General features: G+C 41.3%; 1 protein-coding gene across 2 annotated transcripts in view; it reads left to right on the plus strand.

Moving 5' to 3' along the window:
* KDM3A (lysine demethylase 3A) overlaps window positions 1-22,991 on the plus strand; it is a 53,082-nt gene extending 30,091 nt beyond the window's left edge. The window contains exons 12-26 of one of the 2 annotated variants that reach the window (XM_030311045.1): window positions 661-875; window positions 4,305-4,457; window positions 4,596-4,691; window positions 5,081-5,208; window positions 6,689-6,884; window positions 8,937-9,109; window positions 9,487-9,723; window positions 11,132-11,303; window positions 13,664-13,751; window positions 14,433-14,563; window positions 18,851-18,970; window positions 19,053-19,192; window positions 20,917-21,093; window positions 21,177-21,311; window positions 22,280-22,991. In XM_030311045.1, coding sequence (XP_030166905.1) covers window positions 661-875; window positions 4,305-4,457; window positions 4,596-4,691; window positions 5,081-5,208; window positions 6,689-6,884; window positions 8,937-9,109; window positions 9,487-9,723; window positions 11,132-11,303; window positions 13,664-13,751; window positions 14,433-14,563; window positions 18,851-18,970; window positions 19,053-19,192; window positions 20,917-21,093; window positions 21,177-21,311; window positions 22,280-22,360 — 2,242 coding nt within the window. In that variant the 3' untranslated portion in view covers window positions 22,361-22,991. The remainder of the gene's footprint in view (window positions 1-660; window positions 876-4,304; window positions 4,458-4,595; window positions 4,692-5,080; window positions 5,209-6,688; window positions 6,885-8,936; window positions 9,110-9,486; window positions 9,724-11,131; window positions 11,304-13,663; window positions 13,752-14,432; window positions 14,564-18,850; window positions 18,971-19,052; window positions 19,193-20,916; window positions 21,094-21,176; window positions 21,312-22,279) is intronic. The other variant, XM_030311046.1, reaches the window with a different exon arrangement.
* Window positions 22,992-23,563: the final 572 nt, after the last annotated feature.

A 23,563-nucleotide genomic window follows, 5' to 3' on the forward strand; every position in this document is an offset into this window, starting at 1 on the left:
CATTTTGAATAAATTTTGAAAAAATTCAAAACTAACACTTAGGAAACACACTCGGGTGCTAAAGATATTGAAAGAAAATCCTGAGAATGTATTCTGCCTTTTGCTTCACCTTCAGGTACTTAGGTCTGTCTTAACACTGCCTCTCATTCCAGAAGCTTACATAATAATTTGTAGCTCGTATTCATATGGGTGCTGAATTCCTCAAGGATCTATGTGGGCATGGCTTTAGTGACTGTCTAGAGTTAGCCTTCCTTTGCTGAGCATTATTCTTGAAGCAGTGTTTGTATTCAAATCTGATCAGATTATCTATCACCTGCTGTTTGGTTTCCGTTTTCTTCTGTGGTGACTTGTGATGGTCCTTGCTATTAAGTCCCAAGTCTGGAAGGTTCAACACCTGCCTCTGGAGGCAGTATGATTATATCTTGGTTGAAGTAAATAGCACTTCTCCCCCACCTCCCTCTCCGCATCTTCTGAGGGAAAACTTAGAAATTTAAAAATTTTTTAAATCTTTCCACTGATGTTGCTAAGTAACAGTTGGCTGTAATTAGCCACGGAGATTATAGAAAACTGGGAAGGAATTTGATTTAAATAGTAACTATAAGGCGTAAATCATTTCTTTGTATGTGTGTAACATGCTTTTCCCCCCTCCACTTCCTCTAGGTTACAATTCAACAAACATGGTGTATTGCGGGTGGAAGGGTTCTTAACACCAAACAAGTACGACAGTGAAGCAATTGGCTTGTGGTTGCCTTTAACCAAAAACGTTGTGGGGACTGATTTGGACACTGCAAAGTATATCCTGGCCAACATTGGAGACCACTTCTGTCAAATGGTGATTTCTGAAAAGGAAGCTATGTCAACTATTGAGCCACACAGTAAGAGCATCTCTTAGGGGGTAGGATTTTTGAGTCCAACTTGATTTGTTCCTAAATGACACCTAAGTTCTAATTTGCATGGGTTTCATTTTCATCCAGAGGTTTAGATGACTTTGGTATAGTGAGGTTGCGTTTTCCCTTTTATAATTTTTATAAGGTTCTGCCTGTTGGTCAGAGTCAGTCACTTGTCGTTGGGGTTGGTTTTGGAGTAGTTACCAAAGGAGTGGAACTCTTTGTTAAGGAAGGTGAAGTAGTGGTGGAATTTGCACAGCCTTATCAGCAGTGTGGGCTCATCAAAAGGTGATGAGGCCTCTCTGGTTGGGTTATTTTTCAGACGAAGGCTCTTCTTTGTTTTTAAGTTTGTTTTGAGATAGAGTGCACGTGCACAAGCAGGGAGGGGTAGAGGATGAGAGAGAGCGAGAATTCCAAGCGGGATCCACACAGTAAATGCAGAGCCCAACATGAGGCTCGATCTTAACTGTGGGATCATGACCTGAGCTGAAATCGAGTCGGGCACTTAACCGACTGAGCCGCCGAAGCGTCCCTAAGGCAAAGGTTCTTAATCAGGAATTCATTTCAAAGAAAATAGACTTAACTGAAAAATCAGAGTCTGGGGAGCTGGGTCCCAGGCATGAGAATGGGAACAAGTTCAGATGAAAAGGATTCTGTTAGAGTCAGGGTTTTAACAGAATATATGGAGGTTCCAGCTGGATGAGTGCCAGTGTCTTCCACTCTTTGAGAGCACTCTCACACTGATCTGGCGGCCCAATAAATCACAGGGATCAGTGTGGGTGACATGAGAGCCAGACCTCCCTCATGATGTCTCAAGATATAATGTCTGGGAGAACAGCAGCACATCCTCCCTTTTTTTATGCCTCTCTAGAAGTGAGACATCCCGCCAGAAACACCAAGAAGCAGCTATTTTATTTAAGTCTCACACTTTCTTCCATCATTTTGTCTTCCCCAAATGGTTGCAGTTTAAAAGTGAAGCCTTTCTGTTTCTCTGTAGATATCTTTTCAAACTTTGCATAACCAAATATGTTTCAGTACTGGCATCCACATATACCAGCCTTAAGAATTTTGGTTCTAGCTACCAGAAACTAAAGCTACTGGTTTCAGCACCAAAGTAGTTTGTTGGATAGGTACAGATACTGTTAAATTGCCGAGTCCAAGGAATGGAACTGAGGCATTCCAAGAAGCAGGAGGAATTCAGAGCTAGAAGGAGAATAGGATTGTGGGTTCCAGGAGGAAGCCAAAGTCACACTAAAGAGAGCTGTAGACTCCGTTCTGTTGAAATAGTAGAGACTCTTATGAGTCAAGGATCTTATTAAAGTTGTTTTTCCTATAATCTTCTATTTAGGACAAGTGACACTGGTTTCCATTTTTAGTAGAGATAACGGAGTTTCCTTATTAAATACATTTAAGTAAAAGTGGGGTTAAAGAAAAAGTCTTTTTTTTTTTTTTTACATGTTTTATTTTATTTTAAAATGTTTATTTTGAGAGAGAGAGTGTGCATGCACGGGGACAGGTAGAGAGAGAGAGGGGGTGAGAGCAAATCCAAAGCAGGGTCCGGGCTGTCAACACAGAACCTGAAATGGGGCTCTGATCCCACAAATTGTGAGATCATGACGTGAGCCGAAATCAAGAGTCAGTCACTTAACCAACTGAGCCACCCAGCTGCCCCAAGAAAAATTGTTAGTAGTCTAGAAGTATTATATAAACGACTGGAATATAGAAACACTTTTTTGGAATATATTAGTAGCTTCACTCATGAATTAGCAGGACTGTTATAAGCAACTGATGTTTTTTTCTTTGCTCAAGAGAAGTCATTTGAACAATGTATAGAAAAAGGTACAGATAGTTTTCTTTTAAGAGCATAACTAAGAATCTCTGTCCTTGAAGATTTAAATATGATTAACCTTTCCTCCTTGCCTTTTTGATCATCCTGTTCTTCTCTGTGACAAGTTGGTCAGTTGGAGAGAGGAACTCACTGTGAGTGATACTGACAGATGGACCACAAGGTGTTCCAAAAAGGGTTACCCTCTGATCCTGAGATTGGGAAGCAGGTCTCAACCTTTATACATTTAATCCTGTCTCTTCAGTGACAAATAATCATTAAATGGGTGGCTGAGAAATGTAAGAATACTCTGTAATAAAACAGTCTACTTGAATGACCAAGGTGAAGTTCATAAAACCTCATTTGTAAAACGCCTAAGGCTCTGTTGTTCGTGCACTGAACTATGACATTATAATGAAATGGCAGAAGTTCACTTAGCAATTGGATTAATTTGGTAAAAGCTGAAGTTGATCATTTATGTTTTGGCCCATCAGAAGCAAGAATGAATAAACCACAGATTGGATTAGGAAAAAGATATTTTCCATAAAATAAGAACATGGCAGTATTGATCCAGTCTTATTCAGAAGAGAGAGACAGACAGAAAAGTTTTCTGATTAACAGACATTGGGCTTTTGTGTGATCCAGGAAAATGTCCTCCTTTTGCATATACTCCTGAAGCTTTCTGATACCTGATTTGGCACTCCTCCTTACTAGGGGAGGGGAATGATGGTCTGCTCAGTCCTGTAAGGCTGCCCCATCCAGTTATCAGGGCTTGGCCACTGCAACAGAAAATACTAGTTTGTAGAATCTTGGATTATGCATCAACCTGTTGGATATTTGGTTAGTGTGAGTCAGACCTGGATGCCTGCATCACTACTGGCACTAAAAACTTCAAGTTTCTGATTCTGGCCAATGAAGGAACCAACTGTGTACTGTTGTGCCCCCTTCAAGTTAATGTTCCCTAAGGAACAGGTTCCCTAAGACCTTGGGGCTTTTTCTAGGCTGTATGAGTGGATTCAGGGCCTGTGTGAATAACCTGACAATCTATGTTGGGCTGGCGGATCTGAGTCATTCTTGTTTCCTTTGGAGAAAGTATTGTCCACGCTGTCTTCAGATTCGGAAAGGGGCTCATGATCCAAACAAAAGGTGAAAGAACCACTGCTCTGTATACCTGTGTCTTATTGCAGCTTCTGTAATTACTCATGCTTTTTCCATTGATTTATTCAGCAGTACTTACGTGCTAGCGGTATGCAGAGTGGGTTTGGTATAAGGCACAGTCCAAGCAGGGATTCTGCATGGACAGAGTTTAGTCTCCTAGGAGGAGGTAAAACTACACTTGACTGTATACAGTGTGAAGAAGCTTGAGTCTGAAATACAAATACAAGTTGATGGGAGTGCTGAAGGAATCCAGGAGAGCGTCATGGTGGAGGGTGGAGAGGTTGGGGGGGCATTTGAGATGGTGTTTGAAGGCTAAACAAAGTTGATGAGAACTCCAGTGAGAGGGAGGAATGATGTCAACTTCTCTCCCCTTTCATGTTTTACTTCAGAAGCACTCTCCTCCCCAGGACTAAGTGATTTATTGATTTTTGTAGGACAGGTTGCTTGGAAGCGAGCTGTCAAAGGTGTTCGGGAAATGTGTGACGTATGTGACACCACCATCTTCAACCTGCACTGGGTGTGTCCTAGGTGTGGGTTTGGAGTGTGTGTGGATTGCTACCGGATGAAGAGGAAGAATTGCCAACAAGGTTAGAAATGACTTGATTCTCTCCTTCAAGCCCCCCTTACGCAAATTAAGCCATTTATTGATTTGTGATTGATGGATTTCTGAAGCATTTAGGGCCAGAGTCCATGGGGAGCAATTACTACAAATCATTTCTTTGTAGGTGCTGCCTACAAGACTTTCTCTTGGCTAAGATGTGTGAAGAGTCAGATACATGAACCAGAGAACCTGATGCCTACACAGATCATTCCTGGAAAAGGTATTTCGTGCAGTGCAGTGGTTTTCTTTTCCCCTTGTTCTGGTTAACTCAGGGGCTGGTGATTGGTTTTACTTTCTGTAGTATAACTACCTGCTAACTCACTTTAGTGTGTATCGTAAATTGTCCAAAAATGTGTTAAGTAATGCCCCCAAAACGTTTTGATTAAGGTCTTGTGAATCATTTTGTAGAAGGAAGGAAAATAATGCTTTTGTGGGGGAAGGCATACTTAGGATGAAAAGGAGGAAATATAAGCACCATGCTGCTAAAAAAAAAGGAAGAAAGGAAAAAATTCTGTTGGAAGTACCAGTTTCTACTTTGTAATATTTAGGTTGATAGTACCTAATACCCTTGTTCAGATGTTTGTCTCTGCTCCCCCCCTTTTTTTGTAGCCCTCTATGATGTTGGAGACATTGTTCATTCAGTGAGAGCAAAATGGGGAATAAAAGCAAATTGTCCCTGTTCAAACAGGCAATTCAAACTCTTTTCAAAGCCAGCCTCAAAGGAAGACATAAAACAGGTATTACTGTTTATGCTAGATTCACCAACCTTGAGATTGTTGTCTGTCTTTTCAAATAACCCAAGGATTCCTATAGTGTATTTGAAAGGAACATGGGGACAGTGGTCCGTGGAAAGAGGCAAGTCATATATTTCATGTGACACTTCATAGACCCATTCTCCCTTTCCACATTATTTTTGTGGACATCTGTAGTCTCTTTTAGTAGGTTTTAATTTTTGTTCCTTGAAAAAGCAAAAACGTCTATCTGTTGTAGTCTACTTAATGAGTTGCTATTGAATTTTATGTGGGTTTTTTAAAAAACTTTGTGCTTTATAGAGTTAAGATTATTTAGATATTCTTTACAATCTTTTAAAATTACTGAATATGTTTTACCTATATATTTGAGGGGTTGAAGGAAATAATATTGAAATGAACCTTTATATCCCCATTTCTCACCTCAAAAAATGTACATTTCTGTGGTGCCCATGTGACTTTTCCTGGTAGCATCCCTTTCATCTCCACCATCACCTCTACCCCACTCTCTCTTCTTCCCCTTTACCCCAGTGTATCATTCTCTCACATTGTGTTTGATAATCAGAAGTTCTTTCACATTTTCATAAAGCTTTGGTGTCAGAGGCAGTACAGCTAGAAGAGCTGTGCCCCTTAGATTCAGAACTGAATTTGAAATCTTTTTCTGCCACTTTCTAGTTGCATGACTTTGGCTCACATGGACGGTTTCACATGAGGAGTTCCACTTCCTCATCAATAGCAGAAGAATAATAATGCTGATAATTGGGTATCACAGAAATCCATCACACGTAAAAGAAAGATCAGGACCACAGCAGGAATTTGTTGTTTCCCTCCTTATGTTTGTATAAATCTCATTAGCTGAGTCAAGGCAGTTTTTAAGTAACAGAAAAATAAGTGGTGTGCTCTGTCCAGTTTTTTAAATGTTTGAGTTCTTTTAAGAGCTGTTGATCACATTTTAAAGCCTACTATGCTATGCTAAAACAAAAGAGCATTTTGTATTCTGCATCCCATTTCCTTCTGAAATCACAGCTGTACCTTTCCTACCCTGCTTCATTCATTCACTCATTCATTCATTCACTCATTCATTCATCAGCCATGCTGTGAGTGCCTATTCAAGATATTATGAGCTCACAGGGAAGATAGACACAAACTAGTCATTTTAAAGCAGCGTGGTAAGGGGAGTGATAAGGATTTGTATGAGCAAGAGATGCGTGGTAAAGGGGTAGAGAGGGAAACATGTCTTTTGTTTTCACCAGTAATACTTAGAAGCTATAAGAAAATTAAAATCTCTTTTATCTTGTATAGTTCTGCCCTATTATTGCAAGGTTACTGCAGCTGTGGTGATGTCCAGGACTATTAGGTGGTTTTGTTTGGGGTATTTATCTCTTACTGGTGAGCTGTTAGGGAAGAGGATAAGAAAAAGGAAATGTAATGTTTTAGCTTGTGGAAAATTCTTTTATACTCAACACAGACTTCCTTTGCTGGAGAAAAACCTACTCTTGGTGCCGGGTTCCAGCAGAATCCCTTGGTGTTGGAGCCAGTGCCTGTGGCTGGGGAAGCTGCTTCCAAGCCAGCCAGCAGCATGAAGCCCACCTGTCCAGCCAGCACATCTCCTTTAAACTGGCTGGCAGACCTGACCAGCGGGAATGTCAACAAGGAAAACAAGGGTGAGTGTTTTCTGCTTTCCTGTGGGTTCCTGAGAACTTTAGTCCATTCACGGGAGGAATTGGCAACCTCAGTTGTTGTGAGAACAGAGTAATTAGAAGTGTGTGGAATGGAAAGTATTGGTTCCCTGTAGTTCTCCTGAGTCCTGGTACAAATGCAAGTATTTTTAAAATGCAACCCCAAAGGGGAGAACTTTTGCTGACTGTAGAACTCTAGGTTGAGATTGTGTTTGGCAAGAAAGGAGGGGGCTGAGACTTGTTTGTTTTAATAGGCGATTTTCCATCTTTCTATCCTTACCCTGTGTATTTTTTCTGTTTTGTCTAATTAGAATGTTCTGGCTTCAGTTTTATTTTTCTCATCTGTGCTTTGTCTCAGGATGCTTGACGACAGTATAAAGAACATGGGCTTTGGATTCAGGTAGTTCGTTAGGTTTAGGCGATTATGTTTTTTAGCCATGTTTTAAGAAAGAAAAATTGCAGGTTAATTTCTTTTGTGCAAAGATCCTAATCAAAATTTCAGTGAATAGAATTCAACACTGGGGCGCCTGGGTGGCTCAGTTGGTTAAGTGTCTGATTCTTGATTTCGGCTCAGGTCATCTCATGGTTCGTGGGTTCAAGCCCTACATTGGGCTCTGTGCTCACAATGCAGAGCCTGCTTGGGATTCTCTGTCTCTCTCTCTCTCTCTCTGCCCTTCCCCTGCTTGCTATCTCTCTCTATCTCTTGCAAAAATAAGTAAATAAACATTAAAAAAAAAATTCAACACTATGAATAAAGGAATTCTACAGCATGACCAAGTAGGGCTTCAGAAATGCAGCTGTAGTTTAACATTGAAAATGTGGGAGAAAAGTCATGTGACAAGACACAAAGTAGTATAATTCAATAGCTATTCATGATTAAAACAACTCTTAAATAGGAACAAAGGGAATATCCTCAATCTAATGAGTTTCTATAATAAAACTGACAGCAAATATAATGATTGGTTTTTTTAATTGATATTTTTTTAACAGTTTTCCTCTGCTCAGGAATAAGAGAATACCTGCCATCACTATTTTATTAAACATTGTACTGGAAGTCCTGGCTATTGCAAAGGCAAACAAAAAGATATAAGGATTGGAAAGAAAGATAAAGCTGTATATATATATATTTTTAAAGTTGTTGATATTTTAGACAATCTGATTATATGTGTGAAAAATCTAAAAGTATCTATGTTTAATAAACATACCTACCAAGATTGCTAGTTACAGTGTTAATTTACATAAATCCATTATATTTTGTATATCAGGAGCACACAAATAGAAGAGGGAAGTCTAAAAAATACCATTTGCGCCATGTGAGTTCACTCATGTGGAATCTAAGTGTTTTTTTTTTTACATTTATTTATTTTTGAGAGACAGTGTGAGCGGTGGGGTTGGGGGAGGGTGTGCAGAGAGAGAGGGAGACACAGAATCCAAAGCAGGCTCTAGGCTTTGAGCTGCCAGCACAGAGCCCAATGTAGGGCTCGAACCCACACACCATGAGATCATGACCTGAGCTGAAGTCATACGCTCAACCGACTGAGCTACCCAGGTATCCCTCACTCATGTGGAATCTAAAAAAACAAATGAATAAACAAAAAGTAGAATCAGATCTATAATTGCAAGAGGGGGGGGGGCAAAATGGGTGAAGGGGAGTAGGAGATACAGGCTTCCATTTATGGAATGGATAAGTCAGGAATAAAAGGCACAGCAATAGGGAATATAGTCATTGATGTTGTAATACTGTTGTATGGTGACAGATGGTAGCTACATCTGAAACTAAAGTAATACTATGTGTCAACTATACTCAAAAAAAATTTTTTTTAACATAATATCACCTTGAATGTTGGATATTTATTATTTTAATACAAGTTGCAAATCCTTGTCTAAATCAGTAATTTCATTAGTATTTATCCTCTTAAGTTTTTTGGTTCTAAAGTAAATGAAAGCCAAGTTCGAAAGTAATTCTAATAGAAGACAAATAAGGGATTTGCCTTTTGGAATGCTTTTTCATATGGATGTTTTTCGTTTTGTTTCTAGAAAAACAACCAACAATGCCAATTCTAAAGAACGAAATCAAATGCCTTCCACCCCTCCCCCCTTTGAGCAAATCCAGCACAGTCCTCCACACCTTTAACAGCACAATTTTAACACCTGTAAGCAACAACAATTCTGGTTTCCTCCGAAATCTCTTGAATTCCTCTACAGGAAAGGTATGCATTTGTTTTATTGTTTGTATTCCACCTTACAAAGATGAATACAGTCAGAGCAGGAAGAGACTAGAGAAATTGAAACAGAAAGTAGAAAGAAGGATTTGAATCTTAGGCTTTCCTTCATGGGTGCAGGTTTCATTGGCAGGCAGACTTCACAGGGTTGTAGTACTGGGCTGGGCCATTTTCTCCTGGTAAACTTTTTTCTATACCTGCTTCCTGTGAGTTGTAATGTCAAGTGAGGGAAGGGGACTTACCTGTTTGTCTTAGGGTCCTGACTTGGAATCTTTTCTGGATATGTAATGGCCATCCTACTATTATAGGAATGGGTCTTTTGATGGTAGGGAATATTTAAGACTTGTGTTCTTTCTCAAATTCAGACAGAAAATGGACTCAAGAATACACCAAAAATCCTTGATGACATCTTTGCCTCTTTGGTGCAAAATAAGACTTCCACTGATTTATCTAAGAGGCCTCAAGGACTGACTATTAAGCCTAGCATTCTGGGCTTTGACACTCCTCACTATTGGCTGTGTGATAATCGCTTGCTATGCCTCCAGGATCCCAACAACAAGAGCAACTGGAATGTGTTTAGGGAGTGCTGGAAACAAGGACAGGTAAGAGGGGCCTCTGCTCCTCCAACTCAGTTCAGACCCCCTTTTGGAGGTCTTTTGGCAGGCTTCTGACAGCCCTGCTCCCCCCCCCCCCCCCCCCGGCCTCTACCTCTCAATTATGAGTGGTATATACTTTATCTACTACTTTTGTACTTTATTGTTTGGGGTGAATATAATTAGGGCACTGTAGCTGTGAGTCTTATTTTTTGCAGTGGACATTCCTGAGCTCTCTACTAGTGAGGTTTTGCTTGCTTCCAAACCAGTTATCACTGGGTTTTTGATGAGTGCTTTCTGGGCTCAGTGATTCTTGGGTGTTGATTCTCAACAGAAGAAGTGAGAGCATGACTAATAGGCGGATGGGGTTTAGGAGATTAGACAAAATACTATGCAAATCATGTGTCCCTCTTCCCAGAGTTAAAACCCTTATGCTGAAGGCAATTTTAGGTGGGCCAGAGCCATGTGGTATCATCTTGGAATTGGTGTGTAGTCTCCCAGGGGCCTGTTTTTAAAGGGCAGCCTTGTTCAATCTTAGGTTTTGGTTGATGGTTTAGGAGATACATGGCTTTGTAGACCTACTCCTCAGTGTTTTTGTTTTGGTTTTTGTATTTGGGATCTTTGGCTTCTCTTCTGGGCCAAATGGAGTCCTCACTACAGGAACGCTATGTTCTTGGACAAGGCCAGGGCTTGGGGAATTGGCAAATAGAGTTATGTATTTAACCAAAAAAAAATTTAAGAATTTTTTAATTCAGCCCCATATACTAACTAATAAGATTTGATTTGTTCATGATGGCAGTGACAGGCTGAATACGATCCACCACCCATGTTTTGTTTAGATTACATAATTTTTTTAAAAAAAATTGAACTCACCAGTATTTTAGTCAGACCGTTTCACATAAAGATCGGGATTCCTGGGGGTGCCTGGTGGCTCAGTCCATTAGGTGATGGATTCTTCAGCTCAGGTCATGATCTCACAGTTCGTGAGTTCAAGCCCCGCATCAGATTCTGTGCTGACTGCTTGGGATTCTCTCTCCTCTCTCTGCCCCTCCCCCCCTTCACTCTCTCACTCTCTCACTCTCTTGCTATCAAAAATAAATTAAAAAAAAAAACATTAAAAAAATTGGGCTTGTCTTGGCCTCTTCGGGTGCCTGTTCCTGCCTGGTAGCAAGCATATTCTGTGAGTAATGGATCTGAGTCGAAGATGTGATTCTTGCTTGTAGACAGTTACTAATGTAGTTAGAGCAAGGACTGTGTGAAGACAAATGCTTCGGGAGCTCAGAGCGCTAAGCTGTCACTTTGGGATCTAACACTGAGGACCAGCCACAGAGAAACAAGGGGCTGTTTGAAAAGGGGCTGCCACTGGTTTGGGGACAGAGCTGGGGGAGTTCAAACTAAAGTCTTTGTTCTCTTTTAGCCAGTGATGGTGTCAGGAGTGCATCATAAATTGAACAGTGACCTTTGGAAACCTGAATCCTTCAGGAAAGAGTTTGGGAATCAGGAAGTCGACCTAGTTAACTGTAGGACCAATGAAATCATCACGGGAGCCACAGTAGGAGACTTCTGGGATGGATTTGAAGATGTTCCAAGTATGTATTAAAGACCTTCTAAGGGGGTTAGAATGTGAAGGGAGAGCACAGGAGTAGCAGGGGTCTGAAGCCCTTCAGCGGCAATGACAGCATTGTCTGTGATCTTAGAGTTTAAAATTAGTGTGTTCTGTCTTCCTCCCCTTTCTTTTTGCAAAGGTTATGCTTTCGACCTGAGGCCCATTCACTTTGTAGTTCCTTAAAGAGGTGAGGTTTTCGTTACCTGTACTTACGGTGGCTCCGTGTCTGTCCTGTAACAGACATTCTGTGCCTCCACCTGTGCCTGGCGGGAGGGGAGCACAAAGCCAGGGTGTGGGACTCAAGGCTGGTGGTGTTATGTGTATCTCACTTTTATACATCCTTTCTACGTTTAAAAATTTTAATTATTGATTAATAAAATAAGACCTGAAGATGCCAGGGAATGTGAATTCATTTAACACCGGGTGTCCTGGTCACTGCTTACTGCAACTGGGCTAAAGGGGCATTGAGGCAGTAAGGCAGCTTGTGTGTCTGGTGCTAAGGCTTGGCCCTTTCTATGTATTGGCCAATCAGTAGTAAACTGTTCCCAAGAACATCAAGTTCATCTTTGACCCTGGGGATTCACATCACAGGCATCTGTCACCAGGCCTCCATCCCTGCTGGAGGGTTTGGCCAGTTCATTCTTTAGACTCTCAGTAGCTCAAGGTCACTCATTCATCACCCTTACTTTTTTAGACACACTTCCATCTTTGAATCTGCTTCCTTATTTCCTTTTGTCCATATTTACAGATTATGGCTCATACTTTATTTGTAACAAAGTATTTAATACAAGGCACGATGGGGTTTTCTACAAGTACATACTAAGATGGAGTTTCAGACATAAGATGGTTACTTAGGGATCAACATCTGCGAAATAAAGGAAGAGGAAGCAGGACTGAGCAGGCAAAGGAGTCAGTTGCAATGCAGACTCAACAAAGCCTCAGCGAATCTTGCAGGGAGTTCTGAAGCAAGTATTGCCCTCCATTGTCTCTGATTAGGCTGCAGTTGGAAGTTGTCAGGGTCTTTATTCCCCTGCCTCCCTTATTCTCTAAATGCTGGTGTCCCAGGACGGACGCGATCTGGCGAGGCAGCCCTGTGCAGCTGGGGCAGACCTTATGAAGCTTTCCAGTTAGGCCTGAGTTCAAAGCCTGACTCTTGATATGTACTTGTGCATATGAGCTTGGTAACTTCATTTTTCTGGGACTCAAACTTCCTCATGCCGGCAGATGGTAAAAACAGCTAAGAATCAACTATAGCTTGCCTTTTCTTTACTGACGATTCTGCTGCGCACACCCCCAGCTCACCACCCACACTGACATACTGCTGGTATTCTGAACATACGCTGTACCCTGTGTTTTTCTTTGTTTCCTCCTATAGTGTGCACTTAATTAAGCTGGGTTATGGGACAGTACTTGGTTGACTACAAAACATTATTACAAATGTTAGTCCTCAAGAGTACAGGGTCTGAAGTCAAACCTGGGCTCCAGTTCCAGTTCTGCGACTTAGTAACTGGTTGATCTTGGGCATCTGCCAGTTTCCTCATCCCAAAATGGGAATATTAAATAGTGCCTAAACTCACTGGGATGTTGGCTTTAGTTGTAAGGATTAAATGGTTAAAACACTTAGCAGAGACTAGAACACAGCAAGAAATGACATAATAGTTGTCATTGCTGTTAATCGTAATTATCAGCATCTTTTTCAAGTAGAGCTTGGTTCTTCGTTCCTTGGCATTACAATGGTAATAGTGCTGACTAAACCCTGTGGTGCTGTTGACCCTAGTTATCCCTGGACAGAATATCAGGTAGTTTCAGTCTTGCTGGGCAAAACAAGTCATTTATATTTCACGGTGGCCTCAGAAAATCTGGTCTACTAAACATCTGTGGCCTCTGATTTTTAAAGTGCACCGCTGTTTATTAGTTGGAGAGCTACTAACTTCTTCCAGAACACTGTATAGGAGGAAGAGACTGGATCTGAAACAGACAGCTGTCAAAACACCAACTATGTGTAAAGGGCAAAAGGGGGTGGCTGAAGTCTATAAGTGTGCAGCAGTTTAATAAGCATCTAGAAAAGCTTAGTTCGTAATTTTTATTTTGCTACTCCTGTGTTACCTCCTGGGTACGAATGCATTTCTTGGCCCTATGGAAATAAAATAGGCAATTTTATTGCAATTGGCAGGAGGGGAATATTAAAGAAAAATATTTGTGTACTGAACGTATCGGATTGTGAAGATTTTGCAGAGGTAAATTTTATTGAATTGTTAAGCATAAAATGCTAATTTGCCATTTATTTTGGTCTGTTTCTGAGTTATGAATAATAACAATTCAGTAATTCTGGCTACTTTTCAGACCGTTTGAAGAACGAAAAAGAACCAATGGTGTTGAAACTTAAGGACTGGCCACCAGGAGAAGATTTTAGAGATATGATGCCTTCTAGGTATGATTATTGGTGGGGTGAGGGATGAATCTGTCCTTGACTTGATAGGATAAATTCTTTTCGAGGTGGTGAAAAAACAGTTTTCAGAAGGGAAAGATGAAATATGGAATAGTTCCACTGGTGCTGATATTTCATTTCTAGTCTTGGAGAAGTGTGTTTTAAATGAGATGAAGAAGTTCCTGACTCTGAGATCTGGCTGAGTAATGAAAGGTCCACTAGTTTCAACTGTAGTGCTCTGCTAGAAAGAGGCCAGCTGAGGTGTGCAGCCTCTGGGCTGGAGGCAGTGCTGGGATCAGACACATCAGGGTTCAATGCAATGATACCGTTGCATTAGACAGCAAGACTGCTGAATTGGTAGGTCCATTTTCCTGATTGGAGCTTGGACTTTGAAAAGAATGCTTAGAACTAATAATACATCCCTGAGTGTCACTTCTTACCATCAGAAAGTTATCACTCAAATCATTTGTCTGAAATATTCCAGATCATTTTGTTAAAGATGTGTGCTGTAGGAGAGGAGGAAGACATTTTTGTTCCTAACTACTGTAAGTCTCATCTTAAATATTGTAAGGAAAGCTATCTCCATCTTTATCTTCCTATTGGTAAGAAGGAACAAAACAGATCAAACAATGTTGGATTAGAAAGGCAGACTTATTTTGCTAACGCTTGGTTCTCTTGTCCTAGGTTTGATGATCTGATGGCCAATATCCCACTGCCCGAGTACACAAGGAGAGATGGCAAACTAAACTTGGCTTCCAGGCTGCCAAACTACTTTGTGAGGCCAGATCTTGGTCCGAAGATGTATAATGCCTACGGTAAGGAAGAAACGGCTAAGTTGAAAACCTTATAATGGAAATAGAGTTAAGTCAGAATGTTTGGAAAATTGCTTTTGGGGGAGATGGAGATGGACAACATTCATAATCCTGATAAGAACACTGCATTTGGCTTCATTTTTGTGTATTTCCTTTCATTCCTTTCCATGTGTGTATTTCCTTTTCGTAGTTACAGTTGTAAGACATATGCAGTTTTTACTTTTTCTTTTTTTTACATCTAATATTATATCTTAAAATCTTTGTGGTGCTTAATTGTTTTTAGTGTGATATTTTTTAAATGATTGTATGGTATATCATCAAATCAATTCTGTTACTCATTTTAAAATCAGTCTGCTAGCATTGCAGCTGTTTTAAAACCAGCTATACTTAAATGCAAGTAATCCATGTTGGTGAGTAGTAGTTTGTTGCTTAAGTTAGTATTGGAAGCACACTTTGTTTGTTGTTTTATGTTTATTTTTGAGAGAGAGAGAGAGAGGAGTGCAAGTGAGGGAGGAGCAGAGAGAGAGACACACACACAGAACCTGAAGCAGGCTCCAGGCTCTGAGCTGTCAGCCCAGAGCCTGATGCAGGGCTCAAACCCACGAACTGTGAGATCATGACCTGAGCCGAAGTTGCTGCTCAACTGACTGAGCCACCCAGGCCCCCTGGAAGCACCTTTTGAATTGGATTTTCATTGTTTAGACATGACTCCATAAACTATCCAGCGAGGAAGACTGTACAAGATAGAGATTGATTTCCTTGGTCACCAACTAGTTTGTTTTTTTTTTTTAATTTTTTAATGTTTTATTTTTGGGAGAGACACACACAGAATGCGAGCGGGGGAAGGCCAGAGAGAGAGGGAGACATAGGATCTGAAGCAGGCTCCGGGCTCTGCACGGAGCCCAATATGGGGCTTGAACGCACAAACCGTGAGATTATGACCTGAGCTGAAGTCGGATGCTTAACCAGCTGAGCCACCTGTGTGCCCCTGATCTTGAATAGTTTTATGTTGGGTCTTTATTTAGGTCTTGGTGATAGTTGGCTGTTTTGAAGGAATTATTTACCCATTGATTGTTGAACGAAGTTTCAGTTTTTTGGATCATTTATTGAATTTGCTTTAGTCTTTTTTTTTTTTTTTAATTTTTTTTTTTTTCAACATTTATTTATTTTTGGGACAGAGAGAGACAGAGCATGAACGGGGGAGGGGCAGAGAGAGAGGGAGACACAGAATCGGAAACAGGCTCCAGGCTCTGAGCCATCAGCCCAGAGCCCGACGTGGGGCTCGAACTCACGGACCGCGAGATCGTGACCTGGCTGAAGTCGGACGCTTAACCGACTGCGCCACCCAGGCGCCCCTGCTTTAGTCTTTTATACTATTTGGATCCCATTTTTCCAGTCCTTCTAGAAATTACTTCTTTGATTTTATTCTTTCCTTCTGTAATTACTCGCAACTCCAGTCTCTCAGGCCTGAGGGTGACAGCCCTCCTGAAGATAAGACAGAGTCCTTTAGCACCTTTGCTGTGTTTTCCCGACACTGTCGGGGGAGGAGAAGAGCAGGGGCTTGGATCTCAGCCCCACAGTTCTTCCATTAGGATGGAGTCAGCTCAGGGATCCACCTGGACTGGAGTCAGGGAACATTTCGAGAAGGAAGTTTATGTTGGGAAGCTCCCACGGTCTAGTTGCCCGAGATGGTGAGAAATGGTCTGTGGGAGAGAGGACACAGCAGGCAGGAGTCCCCTGGCCTATTCCCTTTGCTTTCCAGATCTCAGTTTAGAGAACCCTGCATATGCTGTGGGGCTGTTGCATGTTCCCTCGTTGAGTTGCCTTTCTGCAAGCCCGTCGGAGCAGTTAGTTGGTTGGAGTCTCAGAGCATACTCTGTTTACAGTGGGGGTTTACGGTGAACTTACATAAATGAAAGTATTTTTCCACAAAAGGAAATGGTGGAAGTGGTATAATGTCACATAGTGATTATCCTTGCTTTGTAGACATCCTGAAGCTTTATGGGGTAGAAGTGGTTATCTGAGAAGTTTTCAGAATAAATTGTCTGCTTGGTTTGAATGGCTTGGCAGCATGGACACCCATAGATAGATGGCAGTGTTACTCTTTAAAAGCTTTACCTGTGACAAAATAAGCAGTGAGGGATTGAAAATAATGAAAATGTGTTCATTTTCAAACACCTTGTACCTTCTCATAAAATTAAAGAGCGGTCATTTTCAAACATCCAGTGATCGAGCTGTGACTCCTCAGTCAGAGTAGAGTGAAAAGGTTCTTTGGAGAGAGAGTCAATATCTCTCCAGCTCCAGTACCACCAGCAGTTTTACAGATGTCCAGGTCTTCAGGACAGTAGCAGGGACAGTGACCTTCTCGGGTCTGAGCCTAGGACGTCAAGTCTCCTAATTTCCAGGCTAGAGCCATTCTACTCTGCCCCCAACCCCCAGCAGCCCGGATTGTGTCCGCTCACGTGCTTTTCGTAACAGTCCATGGTGCTGTGTTTCAGGATTTTCTATTTTCTGGGTATCCTTTCCCTGGGACCTTTATGTTTTTATGATCTTAGTCTGTTGGAGTTCAGGCTCCTTTTAGAGACTGTTTTATCAGTGTGCAGTCGCCATGGCCACATTTGGATGGGCTTTGTGCTGATGGCTGGGTAGGTGTCACCTCCTTCCTCGTTGGCACAGCTGTTTTCCCCTATTTGGCACTGATCCAAGAGCAAGCAGCCTGATGAAGCTCTGAGACCTACCTGTTCACGCTTCCTTCCACAGTGTTAACTGTCGCCCTGCAATTTGTGTTTGTCGTTCCTGCATATTTGTGATGCTACCATATATATTTGTATTCCCGCGGAATATTCTTTGAGATTTAACCTGTGTTTGAGCTTTATAGAAATAGAATCAGGCTTTTGGATATTCATCCATGCTATCGTTTATTACTGTCCATTTCATTCATTTTTCTTGTGTGCTATTAATTGCTTTTTCTTCTTAAATTTTAATTTTACTCTTTATTATAGAAAAATGTCCCAAATGCACTCAGAACTTCAGAGTCTAATACAGTGACTCCCCATATACTTACTACCCAGTCACAGTAGCTATCAGTTTTTTACCATGAGTGTTTCATTATTCAATCCCGTTATGTTTGTCCCTTACCATGTTAAAACAAATCTCCTTTTATGTGTCGCCTTTAAAGCACATCCTTTGATTTTGCCCTAATACCTAATGTTCTCTCCCCACTCTTGGGGCTCATAGGTCAACTGAATGGGAAGAAAGGAAGGCACAGCAGGGCTTTAGGGCCACAGTCCCAGGTGGACGTTATGGGGTGCCCTCTGCTGTGGAGAGCGGCTCCTAGAACCGTAGGCTCTCACAAATCAGAGGGAAGTCCTTGGCCTCCTCCAGACAAAACAGGGCTGTTTCGGACGCTGGCAGGTTAGAAAATGACTTCCGCTTGCCCAGTACAAGCCAGGCTTCCCTTCACTGCCCATTCAAGAAGCAGAGTCCACATGTCAGGGTGGGCTGTCCAGGGTGACCACAGGGCTTGGTGAGCCTTAAGGTGAGTGCTGAGCAAAGTAGGTCTTTTCCAGGGGGTAGGAGATTAAAGTCTCAGACTATGAGCTTGTGCTGTGGCTCACCCTACCCTCCCTATTTGTTTTTGTTTTTACAGTTGAAGGAACCAAGGCAGTGTTTTCTTTCGTTCTGAGTGTATAGTCATTTGAGGTCTCAGCTTTATGTGTATGTGAAGGGGATTTCTGTTAGACTCTCCATCCTGAGTGGACCCTGGGCCTTAGGTTTTACCCCACAGTGCTCTAGGCTGTGACAACCTGGGCTTGGATTCACCTGGTCAAGCACATGTCCTTTTGGAGGAGCCACTTTACCATTCCTGAATCCTGCTTTCTGATTTCTTGGCTTATGAGTGTTTCTTTCTCTCTTTCTTTTTTTTTTTTTTTTTTTTGCCAGCACACTGATTTCATTAGAAGAAAATTTTCTTCAATAATTTCATCCAGTAGTTTTAGTTCTTTCAGGAGGGTGTGTCAAGGACCTACTTTGCCTGTCATCAGAAACAGAAGTCCCACTGTTAGAACTTGTTGTTGTTGTTGTTGTTTTGTTTTGTTTTAATGATTAAATATTTGATGAGATTGCTTTCTTTCAAAGTTGAAAGGATAATTTAATAATATTAAATACTGTTGTCTTGTACATGATTTAGAGAGGCAGGTTTTAAGTTTGTGACCAAGTATCTCCCAGGGAATGGGAAAGAGAATGGCAGCCTTCACATCTCAGTAAATTTAAGGTGTTTTCTGTTGGCAGGATTGATTACTCCAGAAGACAGGAAATATGGAACAACAAATCTTCACTTAGACGTATCTGATGCAGCTAATGTCATGGTGTATGTGGGAATTCCCAAAGGACAGTGTGACCAAGAAGAAGGTAGGGTGCTGCTGAGCATAAAAGTGGGGCTTACTCTCTGAGCTGGAGACTTTGGTGTGATATTTGCTTTCTCTTGCTCCAGAAGTCCTTAAAACCATCCAAGACGGAGATTCTGATGAACTCACAATAAAGCGATTTATCGAGGGAAAAGAGAAGCCGGGAGCCCTCTGGCATATATATGCTGCAAAGGACACAGAGAAAATACGAGAATTCCTTAAAAAGGTGTGCCCTTTATCCTATGGCATGTGAGGAGAGAGGCGTGGAGAATAGCAGTATTATAAATTACCACATGTTGAGACTAGCTGGTTACCAGGAAGTCATCACGGCCTCAAAAGTTAGACCTGTGCCTGTCAGACTGACGTGGCTGAAGCTGGTTGCTGAGGAACAGACTTCAAAGTGATTAGGCTCACACCTTTGAAAAGAGGAGAGGGGCCTTGCCTTTTTCCTTATGACTGTGTTTTACATTATAGTGGATTTGGAGATTTTTGTGCTCTACCTTCAGGTTAGTTCCTCTGATCATCTGTTAGTACTGGTTTGTTTTTAATTTTTTTTTTTTAACGTTTATTTATTTTTGAGACAGAGAGACAGAGCATGAATGGGGGAGGGTCAGAGAGAGAGGGAGACACAGAATCTGAAACAGGCTCCAGGCTCTGAGCAGTCAGCACAGAGCCCGACGCGGGGCTCGAACTCACGGACCGCGAGATCATGATCTGAGCCGAAGCCGGACGCTTAACCGACTGAGCCACCCAGGCGTCCCAGTACCGGTTTGTTTTTATTGCCTTGAAAATCTAAGTACTGTACTTTAGAGGTTCATATAAAATTCCTTGGCCCTTGATATCTTTGCTCAGAGTGAGTTACTTAGGTCCCTGTAGGTTTTGTCCCCTCACTAGTAGTAGGTCAGGAAAGCCTCAGGCATTGCTTGTGGCCATTAGCTTGTGAAGGGTCATTGGAAAGGGATGCAGGGGTTTTTAAGATTTCAGGTTTCTAGTAGTAGGCAGATTGTTCAGCAAGGGCTGTGTGTGGAAAGTTCTAGGCAAAATGGACACACTCGGTCTTTAAACCTGTTTGCCACTGAGGCTACTGATTGCAGCCCAGGCATCTGTGACTGACATTCTTCAGTTCATGAGGAATGAATGTGAATACTCCTAGCCTGTTACCTGGTACCAGGTAGGTCCTTAACCAGCACTGGTTTGAGTCGAAGCTGTTTCTTACTTGGGATCATTGGACTCTTTCAAAACCTGCTGGTCACCATATTGTTCCTTTGATTGTGTCAACCTGAGTCTGGGCTGCCAAATAACTGTGTCTAGAATAAACAAATTTATTCTATAGCTATCTTTGGGACTCGTCTGTAACACTGTATTTCAGATTGTTAAATGAACATAGATTTTTAATAACTGCAATACAGCAAGTCTGTTTCTAAGGAACTTGAGCCTGTTTATGTTCAAAAGTTTAGACCAGGGACGCCTGGTGGCTCAGTTAAGCATCCGACTTTGGCTTAGGTCATGATCTCGCACTGTGTAGGTTCAAGCCCCGTGTTGGGCTCTGTGCTGACAGTTCAGACCCTAGATCCTGCTTCAGATTCTGTGTCTCCCTCTCTCTTTGCCCCTCCTCCGCTTGCACTCTGTGTCTCTCTCTCTCTCTCAAAAAATAAACGTTAAAAAAAAAAGTCTAGACCAAATTATTGTCCAAATATAGCATTTCCAAATATATGCAGACTGCCAGTCAGAGATTATTGGAAATAACAGAAGGAAAGCCACATTTTCTTTCAGTTTTCTCTTGGTTCATTCAATTAATGTCTTTGAGTATTACTTGTCTCTTTCTGCCAACAGAGTATCTGTTAAGGAAGGCCTGACATCTGTTGACTGCCCACACTATTCAGAGGGGGAAGTGCCCTCGCTGGGCCTCAGTATGTTGCTCAGTTTCATAATACTTCAAATGTATTCTAGGTATCAGAAGAGCAAGGTCAAGAAAACCCAGCAGACCATGATCCCATTCATGATCAGAGCTGGTATTTAGACCGATCACTAAGAAAGCGTCTTCACCAAGAGTATGGAGTTCAAGGCTGGGCTATTGTACAGTTTCTTGGGGATGTGGTATTTATCCCAGCAGGAGCTCCACATCAGGCAAGAAACATTACTTTGTTCTTTATTCTCCTTACACTAAGAACTTTTGCATATGTGTTACTGATGTAGCTTGTGTTTTCCAGGTTCATAACTTATATAGCTGTATCAAAGTGGCCGAAGATTTTGTTTCTCCAGAGCATGTTAAACACTGTTTCTGGCTTACTCAGGAATTCCGTTATCTGTCACAGACTCACACCAATCATGAAGATAAATTACAGGTAAAAATATTACTGATTCCTGGTGTTCTCTGACTCTGGCTTCATGACCCATTATTGACCTTATAAAGAGAGTCTGTGAACTTGGCCATATCACACTTGGCACATGAGTTGATGAACTGGCTTATGTCTAGTTCCACTGTCTACATAGGCCAAGGAGGAACAAACATAGAAGAAATCTTACCTTGGTTTGCTGTTGTTTAGATTGTAAATACTGTGCCCCAAGAGAAAGGCTTTAGTATTGAAAATGAATAGATCTGATATCTGATCCTGGCTCAACTGCCAGACATTGGTCTTGAACAAAGACTCTTAATGCTGTGTTGTTATCCTTGAATAGAGCAGAACAGAATCTTGAGGATCCAGAGAGTGGGTTCAAAGATGCTTTTAATAGTGAATTATGTAAAATATAATTTCATACTTGGAAAACTAGGGGAACATACGGGTTTTGAAAAATTGTACCTGGGGACTTGCCTCTCCCTGTATTCACCAGGCTCAGTGCCACGTGGCATCAAAACCTGCATGAGGGGGAAAAGGCATGGGTTTAAAATAGGTATGAAATACTGGCCTAATGGAGTCTAGGGGCCTTTTCGGTATTGACATGTTGAATACTGAGTTTTAAATTTGGAGAGAGGGGCTTCCTGAGCGGCTCAGTTGGTTGAGCGTCCAACTCTTGATTTCGGCCCAGGTCATGATCTCACGGTTCGTGGGATCAAGCCCCATGTCAGGCTCTGTGCTGAGCATGGAGCCTGCTTGAGATTCTCTTTCTCGTTCTGCCCCTCCTCATGTGTTCTCTCTCCCTCTCTCTCTCTCTCTCCTTCTCTCTGACTCTAAATTTTAAAAAATATTAAAAATTAAAAAAAAATTTTTAATTTAGAGAGAATGGTGGTAAAATTGGTAAGGGAAAAGTTTACTCTTAGGGACAGATTTTAGATTTATTGGTGAACTGACCATGTTTTCTCCTGTCCTTTTAGGTGAAGAATGTTATCTACCATGCAGTGAAAGATGCAATTGCTATGCTGAAAGCCAGCGAATCCAGTTTCAGCAAACCGTAGGGGTCCAAGAGACGCCTTAACCCCTGTACATTGGACGTGAATTACTGGCAGCTGTTCAAATTCTTCAGGCAGGATTCCTGTGGACTTTGAGATTCATGTTACCTCATCTTCTTTTTTAAACTGTACCCAACTGGTAAGGGTACTCTGTCTAATGTATATTTCTAGTGTTTACACACACTAAATGTGTATATGTAGGAACTATTTACAGTACATGCATCCTTAAACTGTGACTTTTCACCTAGTGCAGACCTTCTACCATGCTGTAAAAACAAAACCTCTTACCAGCTCTGGAACAATACCTGCAGTTATTCCCAGCTGTTTGGTTGGACAGCTTAGTCAAATGGATTTATAACTCTTAGGAATCACTGCACGGTTTATTTGGCTGTATTTTGTTTTGTGTCTGTCTGAATATCCTCTCCCCTACCCCTTAGGGTTCAGATGAGCGATGGAGGAAATGACAGCTAACGATGCAGTTCCTACTGTATTACATTAGGACTGGCATTATATAGCAGAAATCAACTACTGTACAATTCTTGGGTTTAACCATCTTTAGTTAAATGGAGTTTTAATTTAAATGAAGCTTTGCTAATTTTAAGTGTTAAGCATTTTGCATTAAAGTATTCATATAATATTTTGACTCCACTCATTGGCATTATTATCCTCTGGTTATAGATTCAGCACACTTTTCTGCAATGTTCTAGGTATAAGAGGTTGCTCTGGGAATGCCTCTTAAAAGCAAAGAAATTAGATGCTATAGTGATTTGTGATTATTTATAATGCTAACATGGAAATAAGTTTCTTCTTAGCCAAATGGAAGCCTTGTCACACTTTTGCAAAGAAATACTGCCAATTAACTAAATTTGGAAGTGGAAGTTAACCAAGAAATCAAATAATGACTGGTTAAATGGTTCTAAAAAAATATTTCAAAGAGATTGAAATACTTTGTCTTGTCTTTCATAATATAAGAGTTTACGAAGGAAAAGGAAATTATTAGAAATTTTAGAACAGTAGGATCTTAAAACAATCCTTTCTGAAGGAAGAGAATTCATCAGGAAGCCACCTTTCTGTATTTCCCTGGGCTTCTCTCCAAGCCAGGCCTCAAAGGAGTCCCACCGATAGTTACACCACTGTTATTCATAATCAAATAGATTGTAACAAGTGTGAAAACAGAAAGCCACCATGAACAAGAGTCGATAAGAACTT

This window comes from Lynx canadensis, chromosome A3 (genome assembly GCF_007474595.2).
Source record: "Lynx canadensis isolate LIC74 chromosome A3, mLynCan4.pri.v2, whole genome shotgun sequence".
In the NCBI taxonomy this organism is placed as follows: domain Eukaryota; kingdom Metazoa; phylum Chordata; class Mammalia; order Carnivora; family Felidae; genus Lynx; species Lynx canadensis.